The sequence below is a fragment of the Prionailurus viverrinus genome, chromosome C1 (genome assembly GCF_022837055.1).
Source record: "Prionailurus viverrinus isolate Anna chromosome C1, UM_Priviv_1.0, whole genome shotgun sequence".
Classification (NCBI taxonomy): Eukaryota; Metazoa; Chordata; class Mammalia; order Carnivora; family Felidae; genus Prionailurus; species Prionailurus viverrinus.
In genome coordinates this window covers 61,095,360-61,114,916 of record NC_062568.1, presented here as the reverse complement: position 1 = coordinate 61,114,916, position 19,557 = coordinate 61,095,360, and the positions used below count along the sequence as shown (strand labels likewise).

At 34.9% G+C, this 19,557-nt stretch overlaps 1 protein-coding gene across 25 annotated transcripts in view; it reads left to right on the top strand.

The window, feature by feature from the left end:
• XIRP2 (xin actin binding repeat containing 2) overlaps positions 1 to 19,557 on the top strand; it is a 698,239-nt gene that overhangs the window by 314,163 nt on the left and 364,519 nt on the right. For 24 of the 25 annotated variants that reach the window (XM_047872634.1, XM_047872633.1, XM_047872623.1 and 21 more), the window contains 2 exons: positions 7,408 to 7,469; positions 7,700 to 7,784. In XM_047872634.1, the coding sequence (XP_047728590.1) occupies positions 7,725 to 7,784 (60 nt within the window). In that variant the 5' untranslated portion in view covers positions 7,408 to 7,469; positions 7,700 to 7,724. Of the gene's footprint in view, positions 1 to 7,298; positions 7,302 to 7,407; positions 7,470 to 7,699; positions 7,785 to 19,557 lie in introns of all 25 variants that reach the window. The other variant, XM_047872627.1, reaches the window with a different exon arrangement.

Genomic DNA, 19,557 nt, shown 5'->3' with positions numbered 1-19,557 from the left:
CCCACAGCATTTGTTTTTGGCACAATGTATTTAGTAAGTGAATAACGAAAGATGAATCTACCCCATATTCTTTCTTCCCATAATGCTTCTCATCCTTAATTTTATTGTTGCTGATAGTTCAGCAAAGCATGGGTCTTTGTCCTGCAAAATTGCCAAAATTAGCAAATGTGAGCTACCCTTTCAGAAATGTTTTAGGGCATATATAAACATTTTGTTAGAAATAATAGCATTGTGGGGCACCTGGTGGCACAGTGGATTTAAGTATCTGACTTGATTTCACCTCAGGTCCTGATATCACAGTTCAGTTCATGGGATCAAGCCCATGGGCTCTGTGCTAACAATGCAGAGCCTGCTTGGGATATTCTCTCTCTCTCTCTCTCTCTCTCTCTCTCTCTCTCTCTCTCTCTTCCTTTCCACCCTCAAAATAAATAAAAAACATTAAAAGAAGAAATAGTATCATTGTCACCATGTTTTAAGGCATATTTAGAATAATAATGTACTCTGCCTTTTCTTGACCTTGTAATATATTTCTTTTAAGACCCAGTCAAATTTTCTCATCCAAAATAGAATAGATGGCTCTGTCAACCAATATGCAGCTCGTGTTGACAGCTGAACACAGTACAGATCCTGTTACTTTTCAAGTACATTCTAGCTTATATACAGTTTGGGGACTAAAGCTGACAAAGTATCATGATAAAATGGCGTCTCTATTATATTATCTAAATTATGGCTTATTTGGTTTGTATATGTACAGAGTTAGAGGCAGTTTGAAATATAAAGTTTCTCACTAGATCTTTTAGCATTTCACTGAATCACAGAGGGAGAAGGAACTGCAACAATCATCTATCTCAACCCCCTCCTTTTACAAATGTGAATGCTGAGACACAGAGCTGTCAAGAGACTTGTCTGAGGTTGTACAACTCATTAGTGGCAGGTCTGAGATCAGAACACTTCATCTGGGTTATGTCCAATTACACAGTATTGTCCGGGATGAAATGATGCCTTTCAAACCAAAGCTTCTGGGCTATAGTTTGTCTGTGTGGCTTTTTAAAATCTGCTTTTTATCTTTTTTCTTCCTAAAGGAAAACTCCATAAATTTTCTGTGCTTCTACAGCAGCTGTCACAGGCATGTGACATAGCGAGTTCCTCCCACAGTAGACCTTTGATTGCTGATGGGAAAGCTTTTCTACAAATCCTGTGAAATTGCATTTCTTCTGTGCTAATTCCCTTTTTGGCATATGGCATTGGCTCGTTCTAATCCTACACTTGTCTCTTGGTCTTATTATTCTAAGAACTCCCCTTTGTCCCATTGTCAAAATGGTACATAAACTTAACCCACTGATTATATAAAATTCACTTCTTCACAAATTCAAAGGTTTTAACTTGCTTCAAAAACCTTTATTATCTAATATTTCCCAAATCCCAAAACTATGACTTTATAAGAAATGAAATCCTACTTGATATCAATTTGCTTAAGGTTTCCATGTGTTTCTGGCTCCAGGCTGCTTTATATAAATAGTCGTCAGTTCTTACGTGGTAATGCTTGAAACCTGTCTATGCAGGGTCACAAAAAAGAAAAGTTTTTTAACACTTTATGAAAGGTGCTGGAACACCTTGAAAATATTTAAAATTATGAAATCTTTCCTCTTCAATTGTGTGGCCTGGGTTGACATTATTGGATTGAAGTCACTTTGAGCAGCCACTACAAGAATGAGTTTGGTGGACTAGTGTTCTATCAGGTAAGATTTTGGCATTCTGTTTCTCAGAATGTTAAAAGATTTAATCTAAAAAGCCTGAGAGGCAGCTGGGTGGCTCAGTCGGTTAAGCGTCTAACTTTGGCTCAGGTCATGATCTCACTGTTGGTGGGTTCGAGCCTGCTTTGGATTCTGTGTCTCCCTCTCTCTCTGCCCCTCCCCTGCTCATGCTCGCTCTCGCTCGCTCTCTCTCTCTCTCTCTCTCTCTCTCTCTCTAAACATTAAAAAAATTTAAATAAATAAAATAAAAAATAGCCTCAGAAGTATGAAGTCTATTTTTTATTATTGTTAATCATAGACTTTTCCTTCCAGGCCTAGCTGTATTTTTCTATTCCCTAAAAAATGACCCAGGCCTGAAGAGTAATCAAGAATGAGGGACTCCAAATCTCTGTTTATCTTTTCTCCTGTCTTCAAGTGTGAATGTTTTATCCTCATAACTGACAGACTTGAGGTAACTATAGATACCAAACTACAGACAATTATCCTAATTTGAGGTTAACTTGACACCAATTCTTCTTGTACTTGTCCCTCTTGATTTTAATTTCCCCACTTTGTAACTGTTTCTGACACCTTGAATTTTGATTTTAAGCAGCAAGTTTGAAATCTCCTTTTAATTAATTAACAGTTCTTATCATTCACCTCTCCTCTGCATATACTTCTGATTTTTAATCTCTAAAACTTAGAAATTTCCCTTTCCAGCCATAATTCCAAGTAACACAATTTGTTGGTTTAATCTCCGCTAGGAGAAGGGATTTGGCTAGTTTCAGCTCTCCTCAGAAGCTACTCTGTCTTTTCCCCCTTGGCTTCAGCACTCAGCATCCCTTACAAATTCAAAATGCTCATAATCATGCCTAGAACAATCTAGAAGTTCACAAACTGGAACCATTTATTAAATATCTTTGGAGCCACTCATTTTTCAGTTTATTGTATATCCAAGTAGTGCATACAGCACAGAGAGTTAAAATGTTTACCAATGCTATTTCCACAAAGAATATAATACTTTTGGAATCAAGTTTATGAATCTAAATTTATACTACAGGGGTGCCTGGGTGGCTCAGTCGGTTAAGTGTCCGACTTCAGCTCAGGTCACGATCTCACTGTCCGTGGGTTTGAGCCCCACGTTGGGCTCTGTGCTGACTGCTCAGAGCCTGGAGCCTGTTTCAGATTCTGTGTCTCCCTCTCTCTCTGACCCTCCCCCGTTCATGCTCTGTCTCTCTCTGTCTCAAAAATAAATAAATGTTAAAAAAATTTAAATTTATACTTCAGTTTCCTCGAAAGTGTATCTATTTTAACATAAAGCATTATCAGTGAAAACTGCAGTCAGAAAATTGTCAACTTTGGTATATGGAGATTTGAGAGACTTGTAAAACTATCAAAAAGTTTAGAGACAGTGGTGAAGTGCTCAGAGGAGTGAGGCAATATGAAATGAAACTATATATATATGAAATGAGTGTCACTCTAGGAAAGGACACACAAAACAGGGTAATGAATCTGAGGGAGTGAAAGTTCCACGTTGCTACTCTTTCCATGAGCTGAATTCCTCCAGAGCCATGTAAAGAACAAGATATGAGAGGTCCAGGAAGTTTTCCTTTCTTCATTTTATCCTTTCCTCTTCCTATCCTTCTTTTCTTCAAATAGGCTACAGATTTAGTTTCAAAGTAATTTTCTCTAAAATCTGTCTAGAATAAGCATTAGAATATGAGCATATAAAACTGGGAATTGAAAGGTGCCTGGGTGGCTCAGTCAAGTGTCCCACTTCGGCTCAGGTTATTATGTCACTGTTGGTGGGTTTGAGCCCTGTGTCGGGCTCTGTGCTGTCAGCTCAGAGCCTGGAGACTGCTTTGGATTCTGTGTCTCCCTGTCTCTTTGCCCTCCGTGTCTGTCTGTCTCTTCTATCTTTCTCGTTCTCTCTCTCAAAAATAAATAAACACTAAAATAAGTAAGTAAATTAATTAATTAATTAAGTAAGTAAGTAATAATAACAAAAAACTGGGAAGGGGTAGGAAATTATCCCTAATGTTTTAGGAATAAAGCAAGAAACAAAGTATAGGTGGAAAAATGAGCAATACATGTTTACTCATCTATTCAACCACTCTTTTACTGAGATCCTACTTGTGCTAGACCTTGTATAGTGCCTGGAGCATCCCAAGGTAAATAATTCATTCTTCCTTGCCCCAAGGAATATGCAGTCTAAAAGGAAGGAAGACCCAGATAACCAAGGTCTGTAATAGAGAGGTATATTGACTATAGTGATGGCAGTGAGGAGATGACGTTTTCTTACGTGGATGAAAATATAGGTCATATGGTAGATTTTATGTGGGAATGGTGAAGTATGGAGAATGAGGAAAAAATTATAGAATTTCTCTTTGTAGGAACACCTGCAAAAGGACCAAAGTCATAGATAGTATAATCCTGAATAGTATTTCTGCAAAGTGTCATCAAAGTGGAATGTGAAGTGAGTTAAGACTCACATAGGGAACCTTGTTAGCATACCAAGAGTAAATGAAAGAATTGATTGGTGTAAGGAAGCAGGACAAAATTATGTCTTAGAAAATTTTCTGGCTGTGTTATGGAGTGTAGATTAGAACACATGAGATTAGATCTTATTGGTAGATAAAATATAACTTTTAAAATGATATAATATCTAAGTTAAAGAAGATGGTGATTTAACTAGGGTAAAAATTTGAAAGTAGGTAGACAGAACCAACCAGCTACTCCAACTGGGAATGAATATTGATAGGACTAATACTGTCTTATCAAAGTAGGAGATTAAGGAAAGGAGAGAATCAAACATAACTTAAAGAACCCTGACTTAAAAGATTAGATGACTCCATGGTTCAATGCCCTGAAATAGAGATAATAATAATAGGAGTAGATTTGGCAGAGAAGATGATATATTCAGTTTTGAATCTGTAGTTAAGGTACCTATAGGATAAGTAAAGGCAAGTGAAAATGTCATATACCCAGTTAATACTCTAAAGAGACATCAAGGCTTGAGATAAAGATTTGGTAGTCATCAGCATATGGATACCCTAGTAGTGAATAAATGTGATTGTCAAGGAAGATAGTGTATAATAAAGAATTCTGCAGATAAAATTAACTATTGGTAGGCAAAAGCTGAGCTACTGGAAAAGATTTCTAGAATTAATAACCATGTCAATCTGGAAGATGTCATTATACCTTATTTTATAGACCTTTAATCTCCTTGTAGATAATTAGAGAAAGGTCATGCAATTTTCATTCTTATGTGTGCACTTAAAGTGAATCTAGGACAGAAATAAACATAAATTATAGGAAGACTTTGCACTTGAATATCATATTATTGGTACAGGATAAATTATGCCTCCCTGAGCTTAAACACTGAATTTAGTATCTTAGGAAATTTAGCCATTAAATTGTTTTTCATCTTTTTTTCTACCTTTCACCTAAACAATTAATATGGGTATTAGGAAAAATTGAAGATAATTCATGCCAGGAAAGCAGAGACTAAGATGCTTCACTCTTTTCAACTTTTATCTCCATAACTCTGATAATAAATAGTTATATGAGAAAATTAAAAATCCTGAAAGAGAAGAGCTAGACCCATAAGAAAAACAGAAGAGTAAAATCTAGGTGGGTGTCTGTATATATATGAGGGTCTCATATGGAGTGAAAGTTGTACTCACACTAGGATTCAGATATTTCTGTGGAGACTGTGGTATCAACAGAGGTCTGTTTCATATAATTTTGATCAGAGTTATGAGAAAGAAAGAAATGCAAAGTGTGAAAGGAGTCAGACATACAGGTTTGGTGCAGTAACAGCATTTCCATACTGATAACAAGGAGGATCGTAATACAGAGTTTATCATTCTTGATCCTTCGACTTCATCCAAGGTTGAAGGATATGTTTAATAAAGGAAGAGGACTACAAACAAAAGAATTCCCCCTGCAAAAAAATCTATAAAACATTATAAATTAAGGGAAACGCAGCTTTCAAATGCATAAAAAGCAATCCAAGAGTAAATGACAAATCCTATGTGATACCACTCAGATGAGGAAGCTAAAGCAGACTCATAGAAGCAGAGAATAGAATGGTGGTTGCCATGAGCTGGGGAGAGGGGATAAGATGAAAGTTATTGACCAAAGGGTACAAAGCTTCAGTTATACAAGATGCATAAGTCGTAAAGATTTGCATAGCACAGAAACTATAATTAATAATACTATATTGCCTACTTAAAAATTTTCAAAGAGAGTAAACATTATGCTACATGTTCTTATAACAGTAATAATAAATAGGACAGCAGGAAATTTTTGGAGGTAATGGGTATGTTTATGGCATAGATTGTATTGTGGTTTCATGGAGATATACTTCTCTCCACACTCACCAAGTTGGATACATTAAATATGTACAGCATTTTGTGTCAACCATACCTCAATGGAGTGGTTTAAAAAGTAAAAAGAGAGTAATTCTCATTAACCAAGACCATGATGCTGGCTTTTTGCAGAGAAGCACTTTGGTGGATGTCAATAGGCACTGCAGCATGACAGACAGACACCATTCATTACATCTATCAACCATCCCTTCATTATATTTGTTAGCAGAATGCCTATTTTATTTTTCTTATTGGAGCTCTCTCCAAGTTGGGAAGATAAATCACGAATGGCCTAAATCAATCAGTGTGCTTTGTTAGCAAGTAGTTAATGTGGTCACATGATCCAGTAGCCCATGTGACATGAAGAGAACTCTGCTTGTATTCAAATTTTTTTCTAATAAAACAAGGAAAAGCACCTTTTTGTATGAGTGCTTCTTTCCTTTCCTTACCACTTAGAATGCTGTAACATGCAGTGCTCTAGCAGTCATTCTGTAACCAAGAGGAGCAATATTTCAACACACTGAGTTGGACAGAGCAGGAAAAAAAATAGGTCCTTGAAGATAGCATCCAGCTACTGCATAAGTTCTGAAGTTATTGACTTCCAAACTTTTTGTTAAATGAGCTAATTCATTGTCTTTAGTGTTGCAGCTAATGTGAGCCAAGTATTCTGTTACTTTCGAAGCATTACTGATGTATGGTAACAGAAATAAGCAACTTCAACTTCAGTCAATAACCAACTGTCCAAAATCAATTTGGACAATAGGTATTTCAAAGAGATGCTTCAGGAAGAAGAGCTAGGGTAGAGGGGTACATAAATGGCATATGCTACATGATAAAGAAGGGGACTCTGTGAAAACAATCAAGATGTTCCTCCCCCATAATTTTGCTTTGGGATAGAGATTTTCAAAAGGAGGATTTGGAAGTCTACCCAATAATCTGGGCATAACCAAAAAAATATTTTATTGGTTGTTATTGTGATGTTGTCATTTATCTCATGGCTGTTGAAACTTAGAAAAACAAAGGTCATTAATTGAGTGGATGAAAATCTTAGTTATTAATGAACTTAGAGTGTAATTAGTCAATGAGAAGAAAATAACATGCTAATGAGCCAAGTAAAATATCTGTCATAGTGTACCTACTCCTAAAATGTCTGTTAAATCTAACTGAAGTCTAAGTTCCATGTTTCGTGAAGAAGGTAACCCTAATAAATGGATCTTACCAATTAAAAAAATTACCTATAATTACTTCCCAGATATTAGTAATACAATAAGTTCTTCTTTGTTTATTGACTTCTCTTCCAGGGACAGAATTGGAGAGAGAGATTGAAGTGAAGAATAACCTATTTGGGAAACACATATAACTGGTAAGGAGGTGTGGAAGTGGTCCTGGGAAGGGAAGGCAGTGGATAAAAGGCATTCTATTAAGCCAGATACCATAGGGGGCTAGAGGAACTTAAACTCATGAGAAAATCCTGGGAAATGTGGAAAACAGTTGCCTCAAAATTATCCTGTCCAAGGAGCCAGGCAGTCATTAGTTAAGGAATGCTAGGTAGGAGGGAGAAGAGTATTAATTCCTTGATATTTCCAATTTCAGGAAGAAAAAAAAATCTCAGGTACAGATGAAGATACTGACAGTTGTCAATTACATTGAAAGATCAGCAAAGTATGGGCAAGTCATGGTCAGTATCTGCTACAAATATCTTTTAATCATAGCCCACTCTATCAGTTCCTTGTGCTTTTTTCCACTTTTCTGGAAATATGTGGTACATTTGGAAGGAGACTGTTAGAGTAGAAACAGAGATGAATACTAATGAGTGGATGCAATGGAAGATTATTGACAAATATACCCATCTTACCTTCTTTTATCTTTCTTTCTTCTTGGCACATTAAAACTGAATCTAGTGTGAATCATATGCCTGGGACAGGACCTCTGCAGTCCTCTGATAGATGCAGTGTGTGGTTTATTGTTTTCTTATTTTCCCTTTGGCTTTCTTCTTCCACTGCTGTAGACCCTCTTTACCTGATTCCTGGGTACCTAATTCCCTCATACTGCCTCTGGTTGCCATAAATTTTTTACACCAACCTGATCATCTCAGAAATTCCCAGTGTCCTAAAATTGTGTTGTTCCAGGCCTTCCCTTTTCTCCAATCTCCTGTCCTATCATTGTCCTCAGCTAATAAATACACTGAGTGATACTGATGTGCACATGGAGAGGCAGCTACATTAACACTAAACATCTGCAAATTAGCTCAGAGCCATTTGCCTCTCAGATTGTATGAAAACAATGTGACAAGCCAAGGGAGGAAGTATGTTGGAGCGCAGTTGTTTCAGAACCTCTCAAAACATCCCACGAAGCCATAAGTCATACACTCAAATCTGATTCTGTCTAGTTCCATATTCTGGTCTTTAAAAATGGCCTAAGCTAGAGTTTCAGGGAGTAAAATGCAGGCTTTGGTGCTCTCCATTATAGAGCAATCTGTTGAAGGCCATTTTCGTTAATTTATTTCTTTGTAAAATATTATTATATTCCAGCAGTACATCCTGGTGAGGCTAGGCTTCTAAAATGTTAATTGCTCATTTAAAAAATGATCTCTGTGTCCCAGTTTTCTTGATGGTGTAGTTCCTAAGAGGACTAACAAATTCTGTGCTTGAGTCCTGCCTCATCAGTGTTGTGTGAGTAACATTCAGTAAATTAACCCTCAATTTTCCATTCTGTTAGGAAAAGGGAAAAAGGGACATTAGTTGTTTTGCAATTTGTAGCTCTCTCAGCAGGGAATGATCACTAGGACTACTTTAACCCCATATCTTTCATCTTTGCTGTCTTCCTGCTCACCTCTTCTTCCTACTTCAGAGAGAGAATATATCTTTCTACATTTGTAATATTTCTCTGTCAATTTTAAAAAATGCATTCAAAAGAGATGAATAAGTAGATCACGGGATTTTTTTAGGATAGCAAAACTGTTAGTGTGTATGATTCTGTAATGGTGGTCACAAGTCATCATACACTTGTCAAAACCCATAGAATGTACGATACAAGGAGTGAGCCCTAATGTATACCATGGACTTTAATTAACAATAATGCATCAATATTGACTCATCAATTGTAACAAATGTATTACACTAATACAGGATGTTGAAAATAAGGGAAATTGAAGGGGCTGTATAGGAATTTGTACATTTCACTCCATTTTTTAATATAAACTTAAAACTCCACCCAAAATCTATTAATTAAAAATATATATGTACACACACACCTCAATGACCTAGCCATTCCACTTCTAGATATTCACTAAGGAAAATGATATCATGTCCATACAGAGACTTAACACAAAAATGTTCAGAGCAGTTTCACTGTAGTAGCTCAAACTAGAAACAACTCAAATGTTCATCAGCAATAAGTTGATAAACAAATTATGGAAAATATATACAATGGAATACTACTCAGCAATAAAAAGGAATGAACTATCAGATGAACCTCAGAAAAATGATGTGAAATAAAAGATACCAGATGAAATAGAGGAATTATGAAGGAAATGAGGCATCTTTTGGAGGTGATGGATATGTTCATTATCTAGATAGTTGAGATCATTTCACGGGCATGTCTGTGGGTCGAAATTTATCAAATCGCCTGCCTTTAATATGTGCAGCTTACTGTGTGTCAATTATAAAGACCTTTTAAAAAGCCAAGATTACACCTTCCTCCCTTTCCCCCTTACTCTTGCTCTTTCCTATATTTCTTACCCTTCCCAGACCATATACCGAACAAACCCTGAGATATGTATGGTGCAAAAAATGTTTCTATCCATTTTCTTAGTCTCACTTTGTCAGTTAGGGATTGCATGGCACATAAAAAAAACATTATTGTTTCTCGGCCCTTGATAGTTAGGTCTAAGACTTTTCTCTTACTACACTTTGAATGTAATTGGTGTACATTGCTCTACCCAATGATTAAGAAGTAAGAATAAGAGATACCTATGGTCTGTTGCTTTACTCAAATCTTCAATCCACCAAATTGCCGCTATTTAGAGTCCTGTGGAGAAAGGGAATCTATCACCTGAAAATTCAAAAGGAAGAGAGGCTCCTGGGTGGTACAGTCAAACATCTGACTCTTGATTTTGGCATAGGTGATGATCTCACTGTTTGTGAGATCAAGCCCTGCGTCGAGCTCCACACTGATAGTGCAGAGCCTCCTTGGGATTCTCTCTCTCAATAAATATATAAACCAAAAGAATTTTTTTAAAGATAAGTAAAATAAGGAGGGTTTTCTTTTATTTTGTTTCTATAGCACCACTTCTTAGTGTAATTCCTTACTGTGTATCACTGATGCTTACTGTCTGATCTCTGATCCTTTAGAGGTCAAACAACAAAATGTCTAACCACTGCAGTAATTCACATTACCTTTTTGGAAAGGAATAACCAGACTATATCAGCATATGTCCAGTCCCTTCCTGTATGCTAAAGAGAAAATTTCAATTTTCTTCATTTTTTTGTTAATTCTCCTCTTCTAAGGCAATTGATTTTTCAACATTACCTGCAAGAAATAATTTGCAGAATCTAGTACACTATGGAATTTTATGCTGGTTAATAATGGTACCATGTATTCACTAGGAACTCTCACTGCAGGCAGGCAGCATGGATTTGAAGATTAGCCTACAGTCACTATCATGTTAATATCCTCTCTAAGCTTTAGTGTATCTGCAAAATGGACAAATGAATAGGACATGTCATAATAGTATTATATTTGTCATGAGGATTAAATGAGATATTTTGAGCACAGTTTCAGATGCACCAGAGGCTTAAACATAATCTTTGGCTAATATAATTATTATATAATCATGATGGAACATATGTTTGGCTACTTATTCTTGAGAGGCCTAACAAAACTATTTCCTATGACAATGTGCTGATTAATGGTATTCCTCTGTTCCACAAATGCTAAGCAGTCAATAACTTAACTGTTCTCCTTTCCCAAGAACTTCAGATGAAATATTAATTAAAAAAATAAGCAGTGCAATCACAAACTGATGCTTGATTGTGATCATACACTTTATTTTATGTGAGGTCCAATTTGCACAATTATAACCTAGCTTTATCTGAACTGTGAAAATTGTGATACATCATAGGAAACATGTCCCTTTATTAGAGACTTACTGCATAATCATTCAATTATTTATATAACAAATATATGGAGGACTTACTATATGCCAAGAATAATTCTAAAAGCTGAAATGCAATAAGATGTACACAATTTTCTCATGAAAATCCAGCAAGGGAGGGAGACAATAATAAGTGATTTATTCATTATGATTGTGATGAGCCATTGAAGCAGTACAGCACTGTAAGAGGGTAAGTAATAAGGTCTGAAACTGGCCTATGAGCATGATGTGGTTAGGAAAGACTTTGCCCCCCAAAATGTGCTTTCAAAAACATGATCTCATTAACTCACATTTAAGATAATATTTCTTGAATTTGGCACTTATTAACTGGGTGATTTTGGCTAAATTACATAAATACTGTAGGTTCAAATTCCTTTGTTTATAAAATAGATAATAACTTTTTTTTGATAGAGATAATGTAATGATTAAAAAAGCAAGTATGTAAATCATTGGCCAATACTAACTATTGTCTACTTATGTGCCCAAAACATAACTGTTGTCTACTCTTGGAATCAGATCTTTAGATTTTAAGATATTGTTACTGTGATTTATGTGAATTTTAAAGATAAATATTTATTAGATGTTTGTAATTTATATTCCTCAGAATGGACAGAATAGAGGTACTTTTGTGTGTGTGTGTGCATATATAAGTGTGCATGCACATGGGGGTGGCTTCTGCTTTAGAGTAGAAAAGGATGATGAAGTGTAATCTTATACAAATTTGGGAATAGTAAATGAGTTATTAAATAGCAATAAGGAGAAACTTGGTTCAACAGTTAGCATAAAAAACTAGTTAACCCTGATATATATGTATTTCATATGTTAGTCAGGTTTCACTGACATACAAATATGGAGTCACTATGGACAGATGATTCTCAAGAAATTATGAGAACATCTGAGAGGAGCAAAAGATCATTTCTTCACTTAAAGAATACCATTAAACATTTTTCCAACAAGCTTACCTCCATGGATAAGAGAGTGCCTCAAGAGACGTTTCTTTGTTTATTTGTTTGTTTGTTTTAAATAATCACAACCTTCTAGGATTCTCAAATTATAGGAAAAATAGGGAAAACTTTTCTCTGGGATCAGTCTTTATGCCTAAAAGAACACTCAAGGCTATCTTTTAGATTAGAAAGACTTATTATAATTATTTCTAATAATAAATAAACACTAGTTCAGTGCAGTCAACTAGAACAAATAGTATTTACTTAAGGTAAAATTGGTAGTGTTGTGGGAAATGGGAAAATATATTTCTTCCAGTTGGAAAGAGTCATCATTCACATTTATGAATGTAATATATAGGGTTAGGTGAAATTATATATGTGTTATAGCTACTAACTGGGAAAGTAGATATTCCAGTGTCTACTCCTTATGATTTTTAGAAGGCATTACAGTTATTTATTATGAAATATTTTCCATGGATTCTTAGATACGCCTACCTAGCCTTTTTGGAGACTGGAATCTTACTGAATACTTGGAATTTTTTTTACTTCCTTTGTCAGACATATAGGTCCTCAATAGTATTTTTTAACTTCCCCTCTACTTACATATAACCAGATTTTTAAAATTCTTTTTTATCTATGATTAAAAAGCCATAAGAAGTTAAGAATATCCTGGTTGCTGGGGGAAAAGGCAAACTCTTTAAAAAGATAGAGTCAATTATCAAACTCAACACCCAAAAAACAAACACCCAGTTAAGAAATGGGTATAAGACATGAATAGACATTTTTCTAAAGAAGACATCCAGATGGCTAACAGACACATGAAAAGATGTTCAACATAAATCATCATCAGGGAAATACAAATCAAAACTGCAATGGGGTACCACCTCACACCTGCCAGAATGGCTAAAATTAACAACTCAGAAACAATAGATGTTGGCGAGAATGTGGAGAAAGGGGAACCCTCTTACACTGTTGGTGCGAATGCAAACTTGGTGCAGTCATTCTGGAAAACAGTATGGAGGTTACTGAAAAAGTTACAAATAGAACTACCCTACTATCAAGCAATTGCACTACCAGGTATTACCCAAAGTGTACAGAAATACAGATTGAAAGGGGTCAGTGTACCTCAGTGTTAATAGCAACATTATCAACAATAGCCAAATTATGGAAAGAGCCCAAATGTCCATGGACTGATCAATGTATAAAGAAGATGTTATATATATGTTACATTTATCATATATATATATATATACACACACACACACATATATACATACATATATATATGTATATATATACACACATATATACAAAATGGAATATTACTCAGCCATCAAAAATGAAATCTTGCTATTTGCAACGACATGGATGGAGCTAGAGTGTATTATGCCAAGCAAAATAAGTCAGTGAGAGAAAGACAAGTACCATATGATTTCACTCATATGTGGAATTTAAGAAACAAAATAGATGAACATATGGGTAAGAAAAAAAGAGGAAGTAAACCAGGAGAGACTCAACAATGAAGAACAAACTGAAGGTTGATGCTGGGAGGTGGATGGGGGATGGGCTAATTGGGTGATGGGTATTAAGGAGGGTACTTGTTATGATGAGCACTGGGTATTACATGTAAGTGATGAATCACCAAATTCTACTCCTGAAACCAATATTACAATATATGTTAACTAATCAGAATTTAAATAAAAATTTGCAAAAAAAAAGTAAAAAGAAAAAGTCCCTATCAAATTTTTAAAGGAGAAGCAGAAAATTTATTTTAAAATTATATCTAGTGGTTAAGTAAAATAAGTGGAAGTAGTGATTTTTTTTAATGATAAAACAGGATGCTGTTGCCTAATGAAAAAAAGTATAACATTAGATTGTGGGGTTTTTAATATATGTAGATGTAAAATATGTGAAACCAATAGTACAAAAATGGAGAGGTGGTATGGTTATAGAAATATGAAGATAAAAATGATGAAAAGCAAGACCTAAATATATGTTGTCTATACGAAATGTACTTTAAAGATTAAGACAGGTTGAAATAAAAATATGAAAATAGATATACCATGCAAACAGCATAAGAAAAACAGTGGGCTATGTTAATATCAAATAAAGTAACCTTGAAGATAAAATTTATTTTACCAATGATTAAGAAGGATATTTGATGTTGATAAAAGTTAATCATTAATCAGGAATACAATAAAATCATAAGTATTTATATACCTAAATAAAAATATTCAAAATATATGAGGCAAAAAACTCCAGATTTAGAAATAGAAATAGAATGTAGAAATAGAAATGTAGAAATGTAGAAATAGAAAATTTTATGATAATTGGAGATATTTATGCCCTTGTATCACTAATAATAAGATGACTGGAGGGGCGCCTGGGTGGCGCAGTCGGTTAAGCGTCTGACTTCAGCCAGGTCACGATCTCGCGGTCCGTGAGTTTGAGCCCCGCGTCAGGCTCTGGGCTGATGGCTCAGAGCCTGGAGCCTGTTTCCGATTCTGTGTCTCCCTCTCTCTCTTCCCCTTCCCCGTTCATGCTCTGTCTCTCTCTGTCCCAAAAATAAATAAACGTTGAAAAAAAATTAAAAAAAAAAAGATGACTGGAAAAAAACATCAATAAGTTATAGAATATTTCAATGACATTATCAACTACTTTGACCCATTTGCTCTCTGTGATATTTATAGAACACCGTGACCAACAGTAGACATTCTGTAGTAAAGAATAGACATCCTTTTAAAAAGCACATAGCCTAGTCACAATATGGGACACATAATAGGCCATAAAATAAGTTGCAGCACATTTCAGGAAAAAAATCACATTATCTGATAACAGCCAGAACTAACAAAATAAATAGAAAATCTAACTACACTATAGCTATTAAAGAAATTGAATATGTAATTATAAACTGTCATTCAAAAATAATTTGACTATATGTTGCATGCTTCATGATAAAAACACTCAGTAATAGATAAGGATATTCATTTTCACTTTTATCAACAGTGAACTGAAATCCTGACAAGTTCAATAAAATAAAGAAATAAAGGATATAAAGACAGGTAAGAAGTAAAATTATCACTATTTGTTTACATAAAGAATTCTAAGAAATCTACCAGGCAAGTATTAAAACTTGGAAATGAATATAGTGACATTGCTGAATACAAGGTCAATTCATCTGTAGGCTGAATTCTAAGATCCCAAGACCCTGTTCATTGGGTGTATTTGTACCTTCTTTCAGTCATTAAAACACATTTGAATCTCCATGCTGCAGTGAAGAAATTTCATAGATGTAATTAAGATCCCAAATTAGTTGGGATCTCTTAAAATGAAGAGATTATCTTTAGTAATCTGGTGAGCCCTTAAATGGGACAGGACTCTTGCTGGTGAGAGAGATTTGAAGCATGAGAGTGATTTAACATGAGGGAGAGTCTCCATTGTGGAAATGGAGGGGACCATGTAGCAAAGAATGTGGGCATCCTTTAAGAACTTGGAACCATGTCTCCCGAGAGCCAGCAAGGAATAGAGCCTCAGTTTTACAAATGCAGTGACCTGAATTCTGCCAGCAACCTAAGTGATCTTAGAAGTGGATTGTTCCCTCAAGGCTCTAAAAAAGAACCTAGTATAGTTGGCATTTTGATTTCAACCTTAGAAGACCCTGAGAACAGGAATTTTCTATGCCATGCCTGGGCTTCTTACCTAGAGAACTGAAAAATAACAAATGTGTGTTGTTTTAAATCACTGATTGTAGTACTTTTTTGAATGCAGTTTTAGTAGATTGATACAATATTTAAATAATATTGTGATCCTGTATAGTAGCAAATAATTGGAGAATGAAATAAGGAGGGAAAAATTTGGTTTTCTAAGAGCCTCAAAAAGTAGTTGGAAATAAAGTTAACAGAAGAGGTGTAAGACCTCTAAACTAATAATAGCAAAATATCACTGAAACAAACCAAAGATTAAATGGTGCTATGTATATCATGTTCATGCATTTTGAGAATTAATGTTGAGGTGTCAATCCCCTCAAAATTTGGCTATAATTTCCATGAGACCCTTATTAAAAATCTCAACAGAATTATTTTGGGGAGAATTTGGCAAGTTTATTTTAAACTTACATTGAATGCAAAGGACTGGGAGCAGTCAAAACAATCATGGAAAAAAATTTGGAGAATTCATACAACCTGATTTCAAGCTTAGTATAAAGCTACTATTTGAAATAAAGTGGCATAGGTCTAAGTATAAACAAACAGATCAGTGGAGGGAAAAGATGATCTGGTAACAAACACAGACATAGATGACTTTCAACAAAGATTCCAAGACAATTGAAAAGAAGGATAGTCTTTTCAATAAATAATACTGGATAAAGTGGATGAGCAAGGGGCAAATGAATCTTTAGCTTGCTCAACAAATTGATTTGAGATGGATCATAGACCTAAAGATGAATGCTGAAACTATAATGCTTATCAAAAACAAAATATTGGGGAATACCTTAATGACCTGAATTAGGCAGAACTTTTTCAAAGGACAGAAGTACCATTAGTAAAATGAAATATGATAAAACAGGATTCCATTAAAATTAGTTATTCAGGGGCGCCTGGGTGGCGCAGTCGGTTAAGCGTCCGACTTCAGCCAGGTCATGATCTCGCAGTCAGTGAGTTTGAGCCCCGTGTCGGGCTCTGGGCTGATGGCTCAGAGCCTGGAGCCTGTTTCCGATTCTGTGTCTCCCTCTCTTTCTGCCCCTCCCCCGTTCATGCTCTGTCTCTCTCTGTCCCAAAAATAAATAAACGTTGAAAAAAATTTAAAAAAAAATTAGTTATTCAGTTTATTAAAATTATCATTAAGAGAATGAAAAGGCAATACAGATTAAAAGAAAGTATTCTCATTACACATATTTGACAAAGGCGTTGTATTCAGAATTTCTACAAATCAGTACAAAAAGACAACCAGCTTTAAAAATGGGCAAATGAACAACCCACAAAAGGTATATGAATGGCTAAATAATCCTATAAAATATGTTCAACATAAAAATGTTCATATAAAAATGTGTTTAAAACCATCATCAGTAAGCATCAAATTAAAACCAAAAGGATATATTATATGACATGTACTAAAATTAGAAATATCTAAGATTTTAAAATTCTGATGAAGGTACAGAGCATCTGAAACATTCACCAATGGTAGAGGTGTAAAATACTGCAACTATTTTGAACACTATTTTGGCAATTTCTTTTAAAATGAAGTATGAGCGTATCTGATAATTATATGAAATATATGTCCATTAAAACACAGTTTTAGGGGCACCTGGGTGGCTCAGTCGGTTAAATGTCCAACCCTTAATTTCAGCTCAGGTCATGATCCCAGGGTCATGGGATCAAGCACCAAGTTGGGCTGCAGACTGGACATGGAGCTTGCCTGAGACTCTCTCTCCCACCCCCTCTGCCCCTCCCCTGTGCATGTGCTCTCAATAAATAAATAAATAAATAAATAAATAAATAAATAAATAAATAAAATTTTAAAAACACAGCTTTACTTTTACTGTCCCCAAACTGGAAACACTATAAACACTATAAATTGATAAACGAATTGATAAAGTTAATAAACGAATTGTGATATGTTCAGTCAGTAGAACACTACTAAGTAATAAAAAAAAAAAGAATAAACAACTGGTTTATAAAAACTACATTGGTGAAACACTAAAACATTTTGTTAAGCAGAAAAAGCCAGACACAAAAAAGTACGTATTTAATGGTTCCATTTTTATGAAGTTCAAATAAGTAAAATCATCTATTGTAATAAGACTAGTCACTGTGGTTGTATATGGGAATGTTGACTGGAATAAGGCATGGGGAACTTTCTGAAGTAATAGAAATGGAAATATTCTGTTTTTATAAGATGTGGGATACACAGTTATATGCATTTTGAAATCTAATTAAATTCCATACTTTAGATCTGTGCAATTCATTGTATGTGGATTAATATTTTAATTAAAAACATGCTTTTAGGGATTTTCTAGGAGGGCTGAATGATTTATATCATTTTACTTTGTTGTCTTGTCAAGCTTTTTGAAAAAGTTTATCTTGTAATTGCATACAGAAAATTTTTATCAAGATACTGTTAATCCATTTGTTTTAAAAGTGAACTTTTGGATCATTTGCCATTTCTTTCAAAATTGGATACTATGAGGTTACTAGAACACCTTGAAATGGTCCCACCATCAGCCTGTCTAGAGAAGTTATCTCATAGTTATTTGAATCTACCAGAATAACTTTAGTTCTTGCCTTATTATAATTAGACTATTTGAGCCAATATGAATGAGGCCAGTTAACACAGAATCATGTCATTTAAACAGTTGCTAAATCTCAATTTCTAGCAGAAAATAATAGCTTCAGTACCTAATACGTAAAATCATGATCAATCATTTATAAAATTCTTCATATGTGTTACTTCAGAGTTCTTTTTTTTTTTTTAATTTTTTTTTCAACGTTTTTATTTTATTTTTGGGACAGAGAGAGACAGAGCATGAACGGGGGAGGGGCAGAGAGAGAGGGAGACACAGAATCGGAAACAGGCTCCAGGCTCTGAGCCATCAGCCCAGAGCCTGACGCGGGGCTCGAACTCACGGACCGCGAGATCGTGACCTGGCTGAAGTCGGACGCTTAACCGACTGCGCCACCCAGGCGCCCCACAGAGTTCTTTAATGACTTGATGGGGTAGGTACTTTTATCCCCATTGACCTGATGTGAAAATGGGTGATCATTAAGGTTAAGGGATATTTTATTTTATTTTATTTTATTTTATTTTATTTTATTTTATTTTATTATTAAATATGAAATTTATTGTCAAGTTGGTTTCCATACAACACCCAGTGCTGGTTAAGGGATTTTTTAAAGACAATGTTAAGCTATTGACTTAGGATTCCAAATCAAATTTTCTGTTTCTGCACTTAGTGCTCTATCCAATAAACTAGAGCTGAGTAGTGGATGAAAACAAGGTTATTTCTTGACAAATTCTTAAAAACAAGAAATGAGAAAAATCTCTGCTGCTCTAGGGTTGAGTTCCCATGTCTTAAATTATAGATTAACAAAACATTTGAAGAAACTTTTAGATGACTTTAATAAAAAGTCTGTACAAAATGAAACATCTGCTATCTATTATAGTTTTATTAGATGGAAGGTAATTACTCTGAATGATGTGTGCCATATACTACAGTTTTCACCTGCAGAACCTTGTGCTGTCTTCACTTTGTTTCATGCACAACCTCTACATCGCAACCTTCCTTTCACCTGTGCACATTTTTAAAATAGATTTTCAAAATAAGCTGAGCGAAAGTGGCAGATACTTCAGTGTGTTCC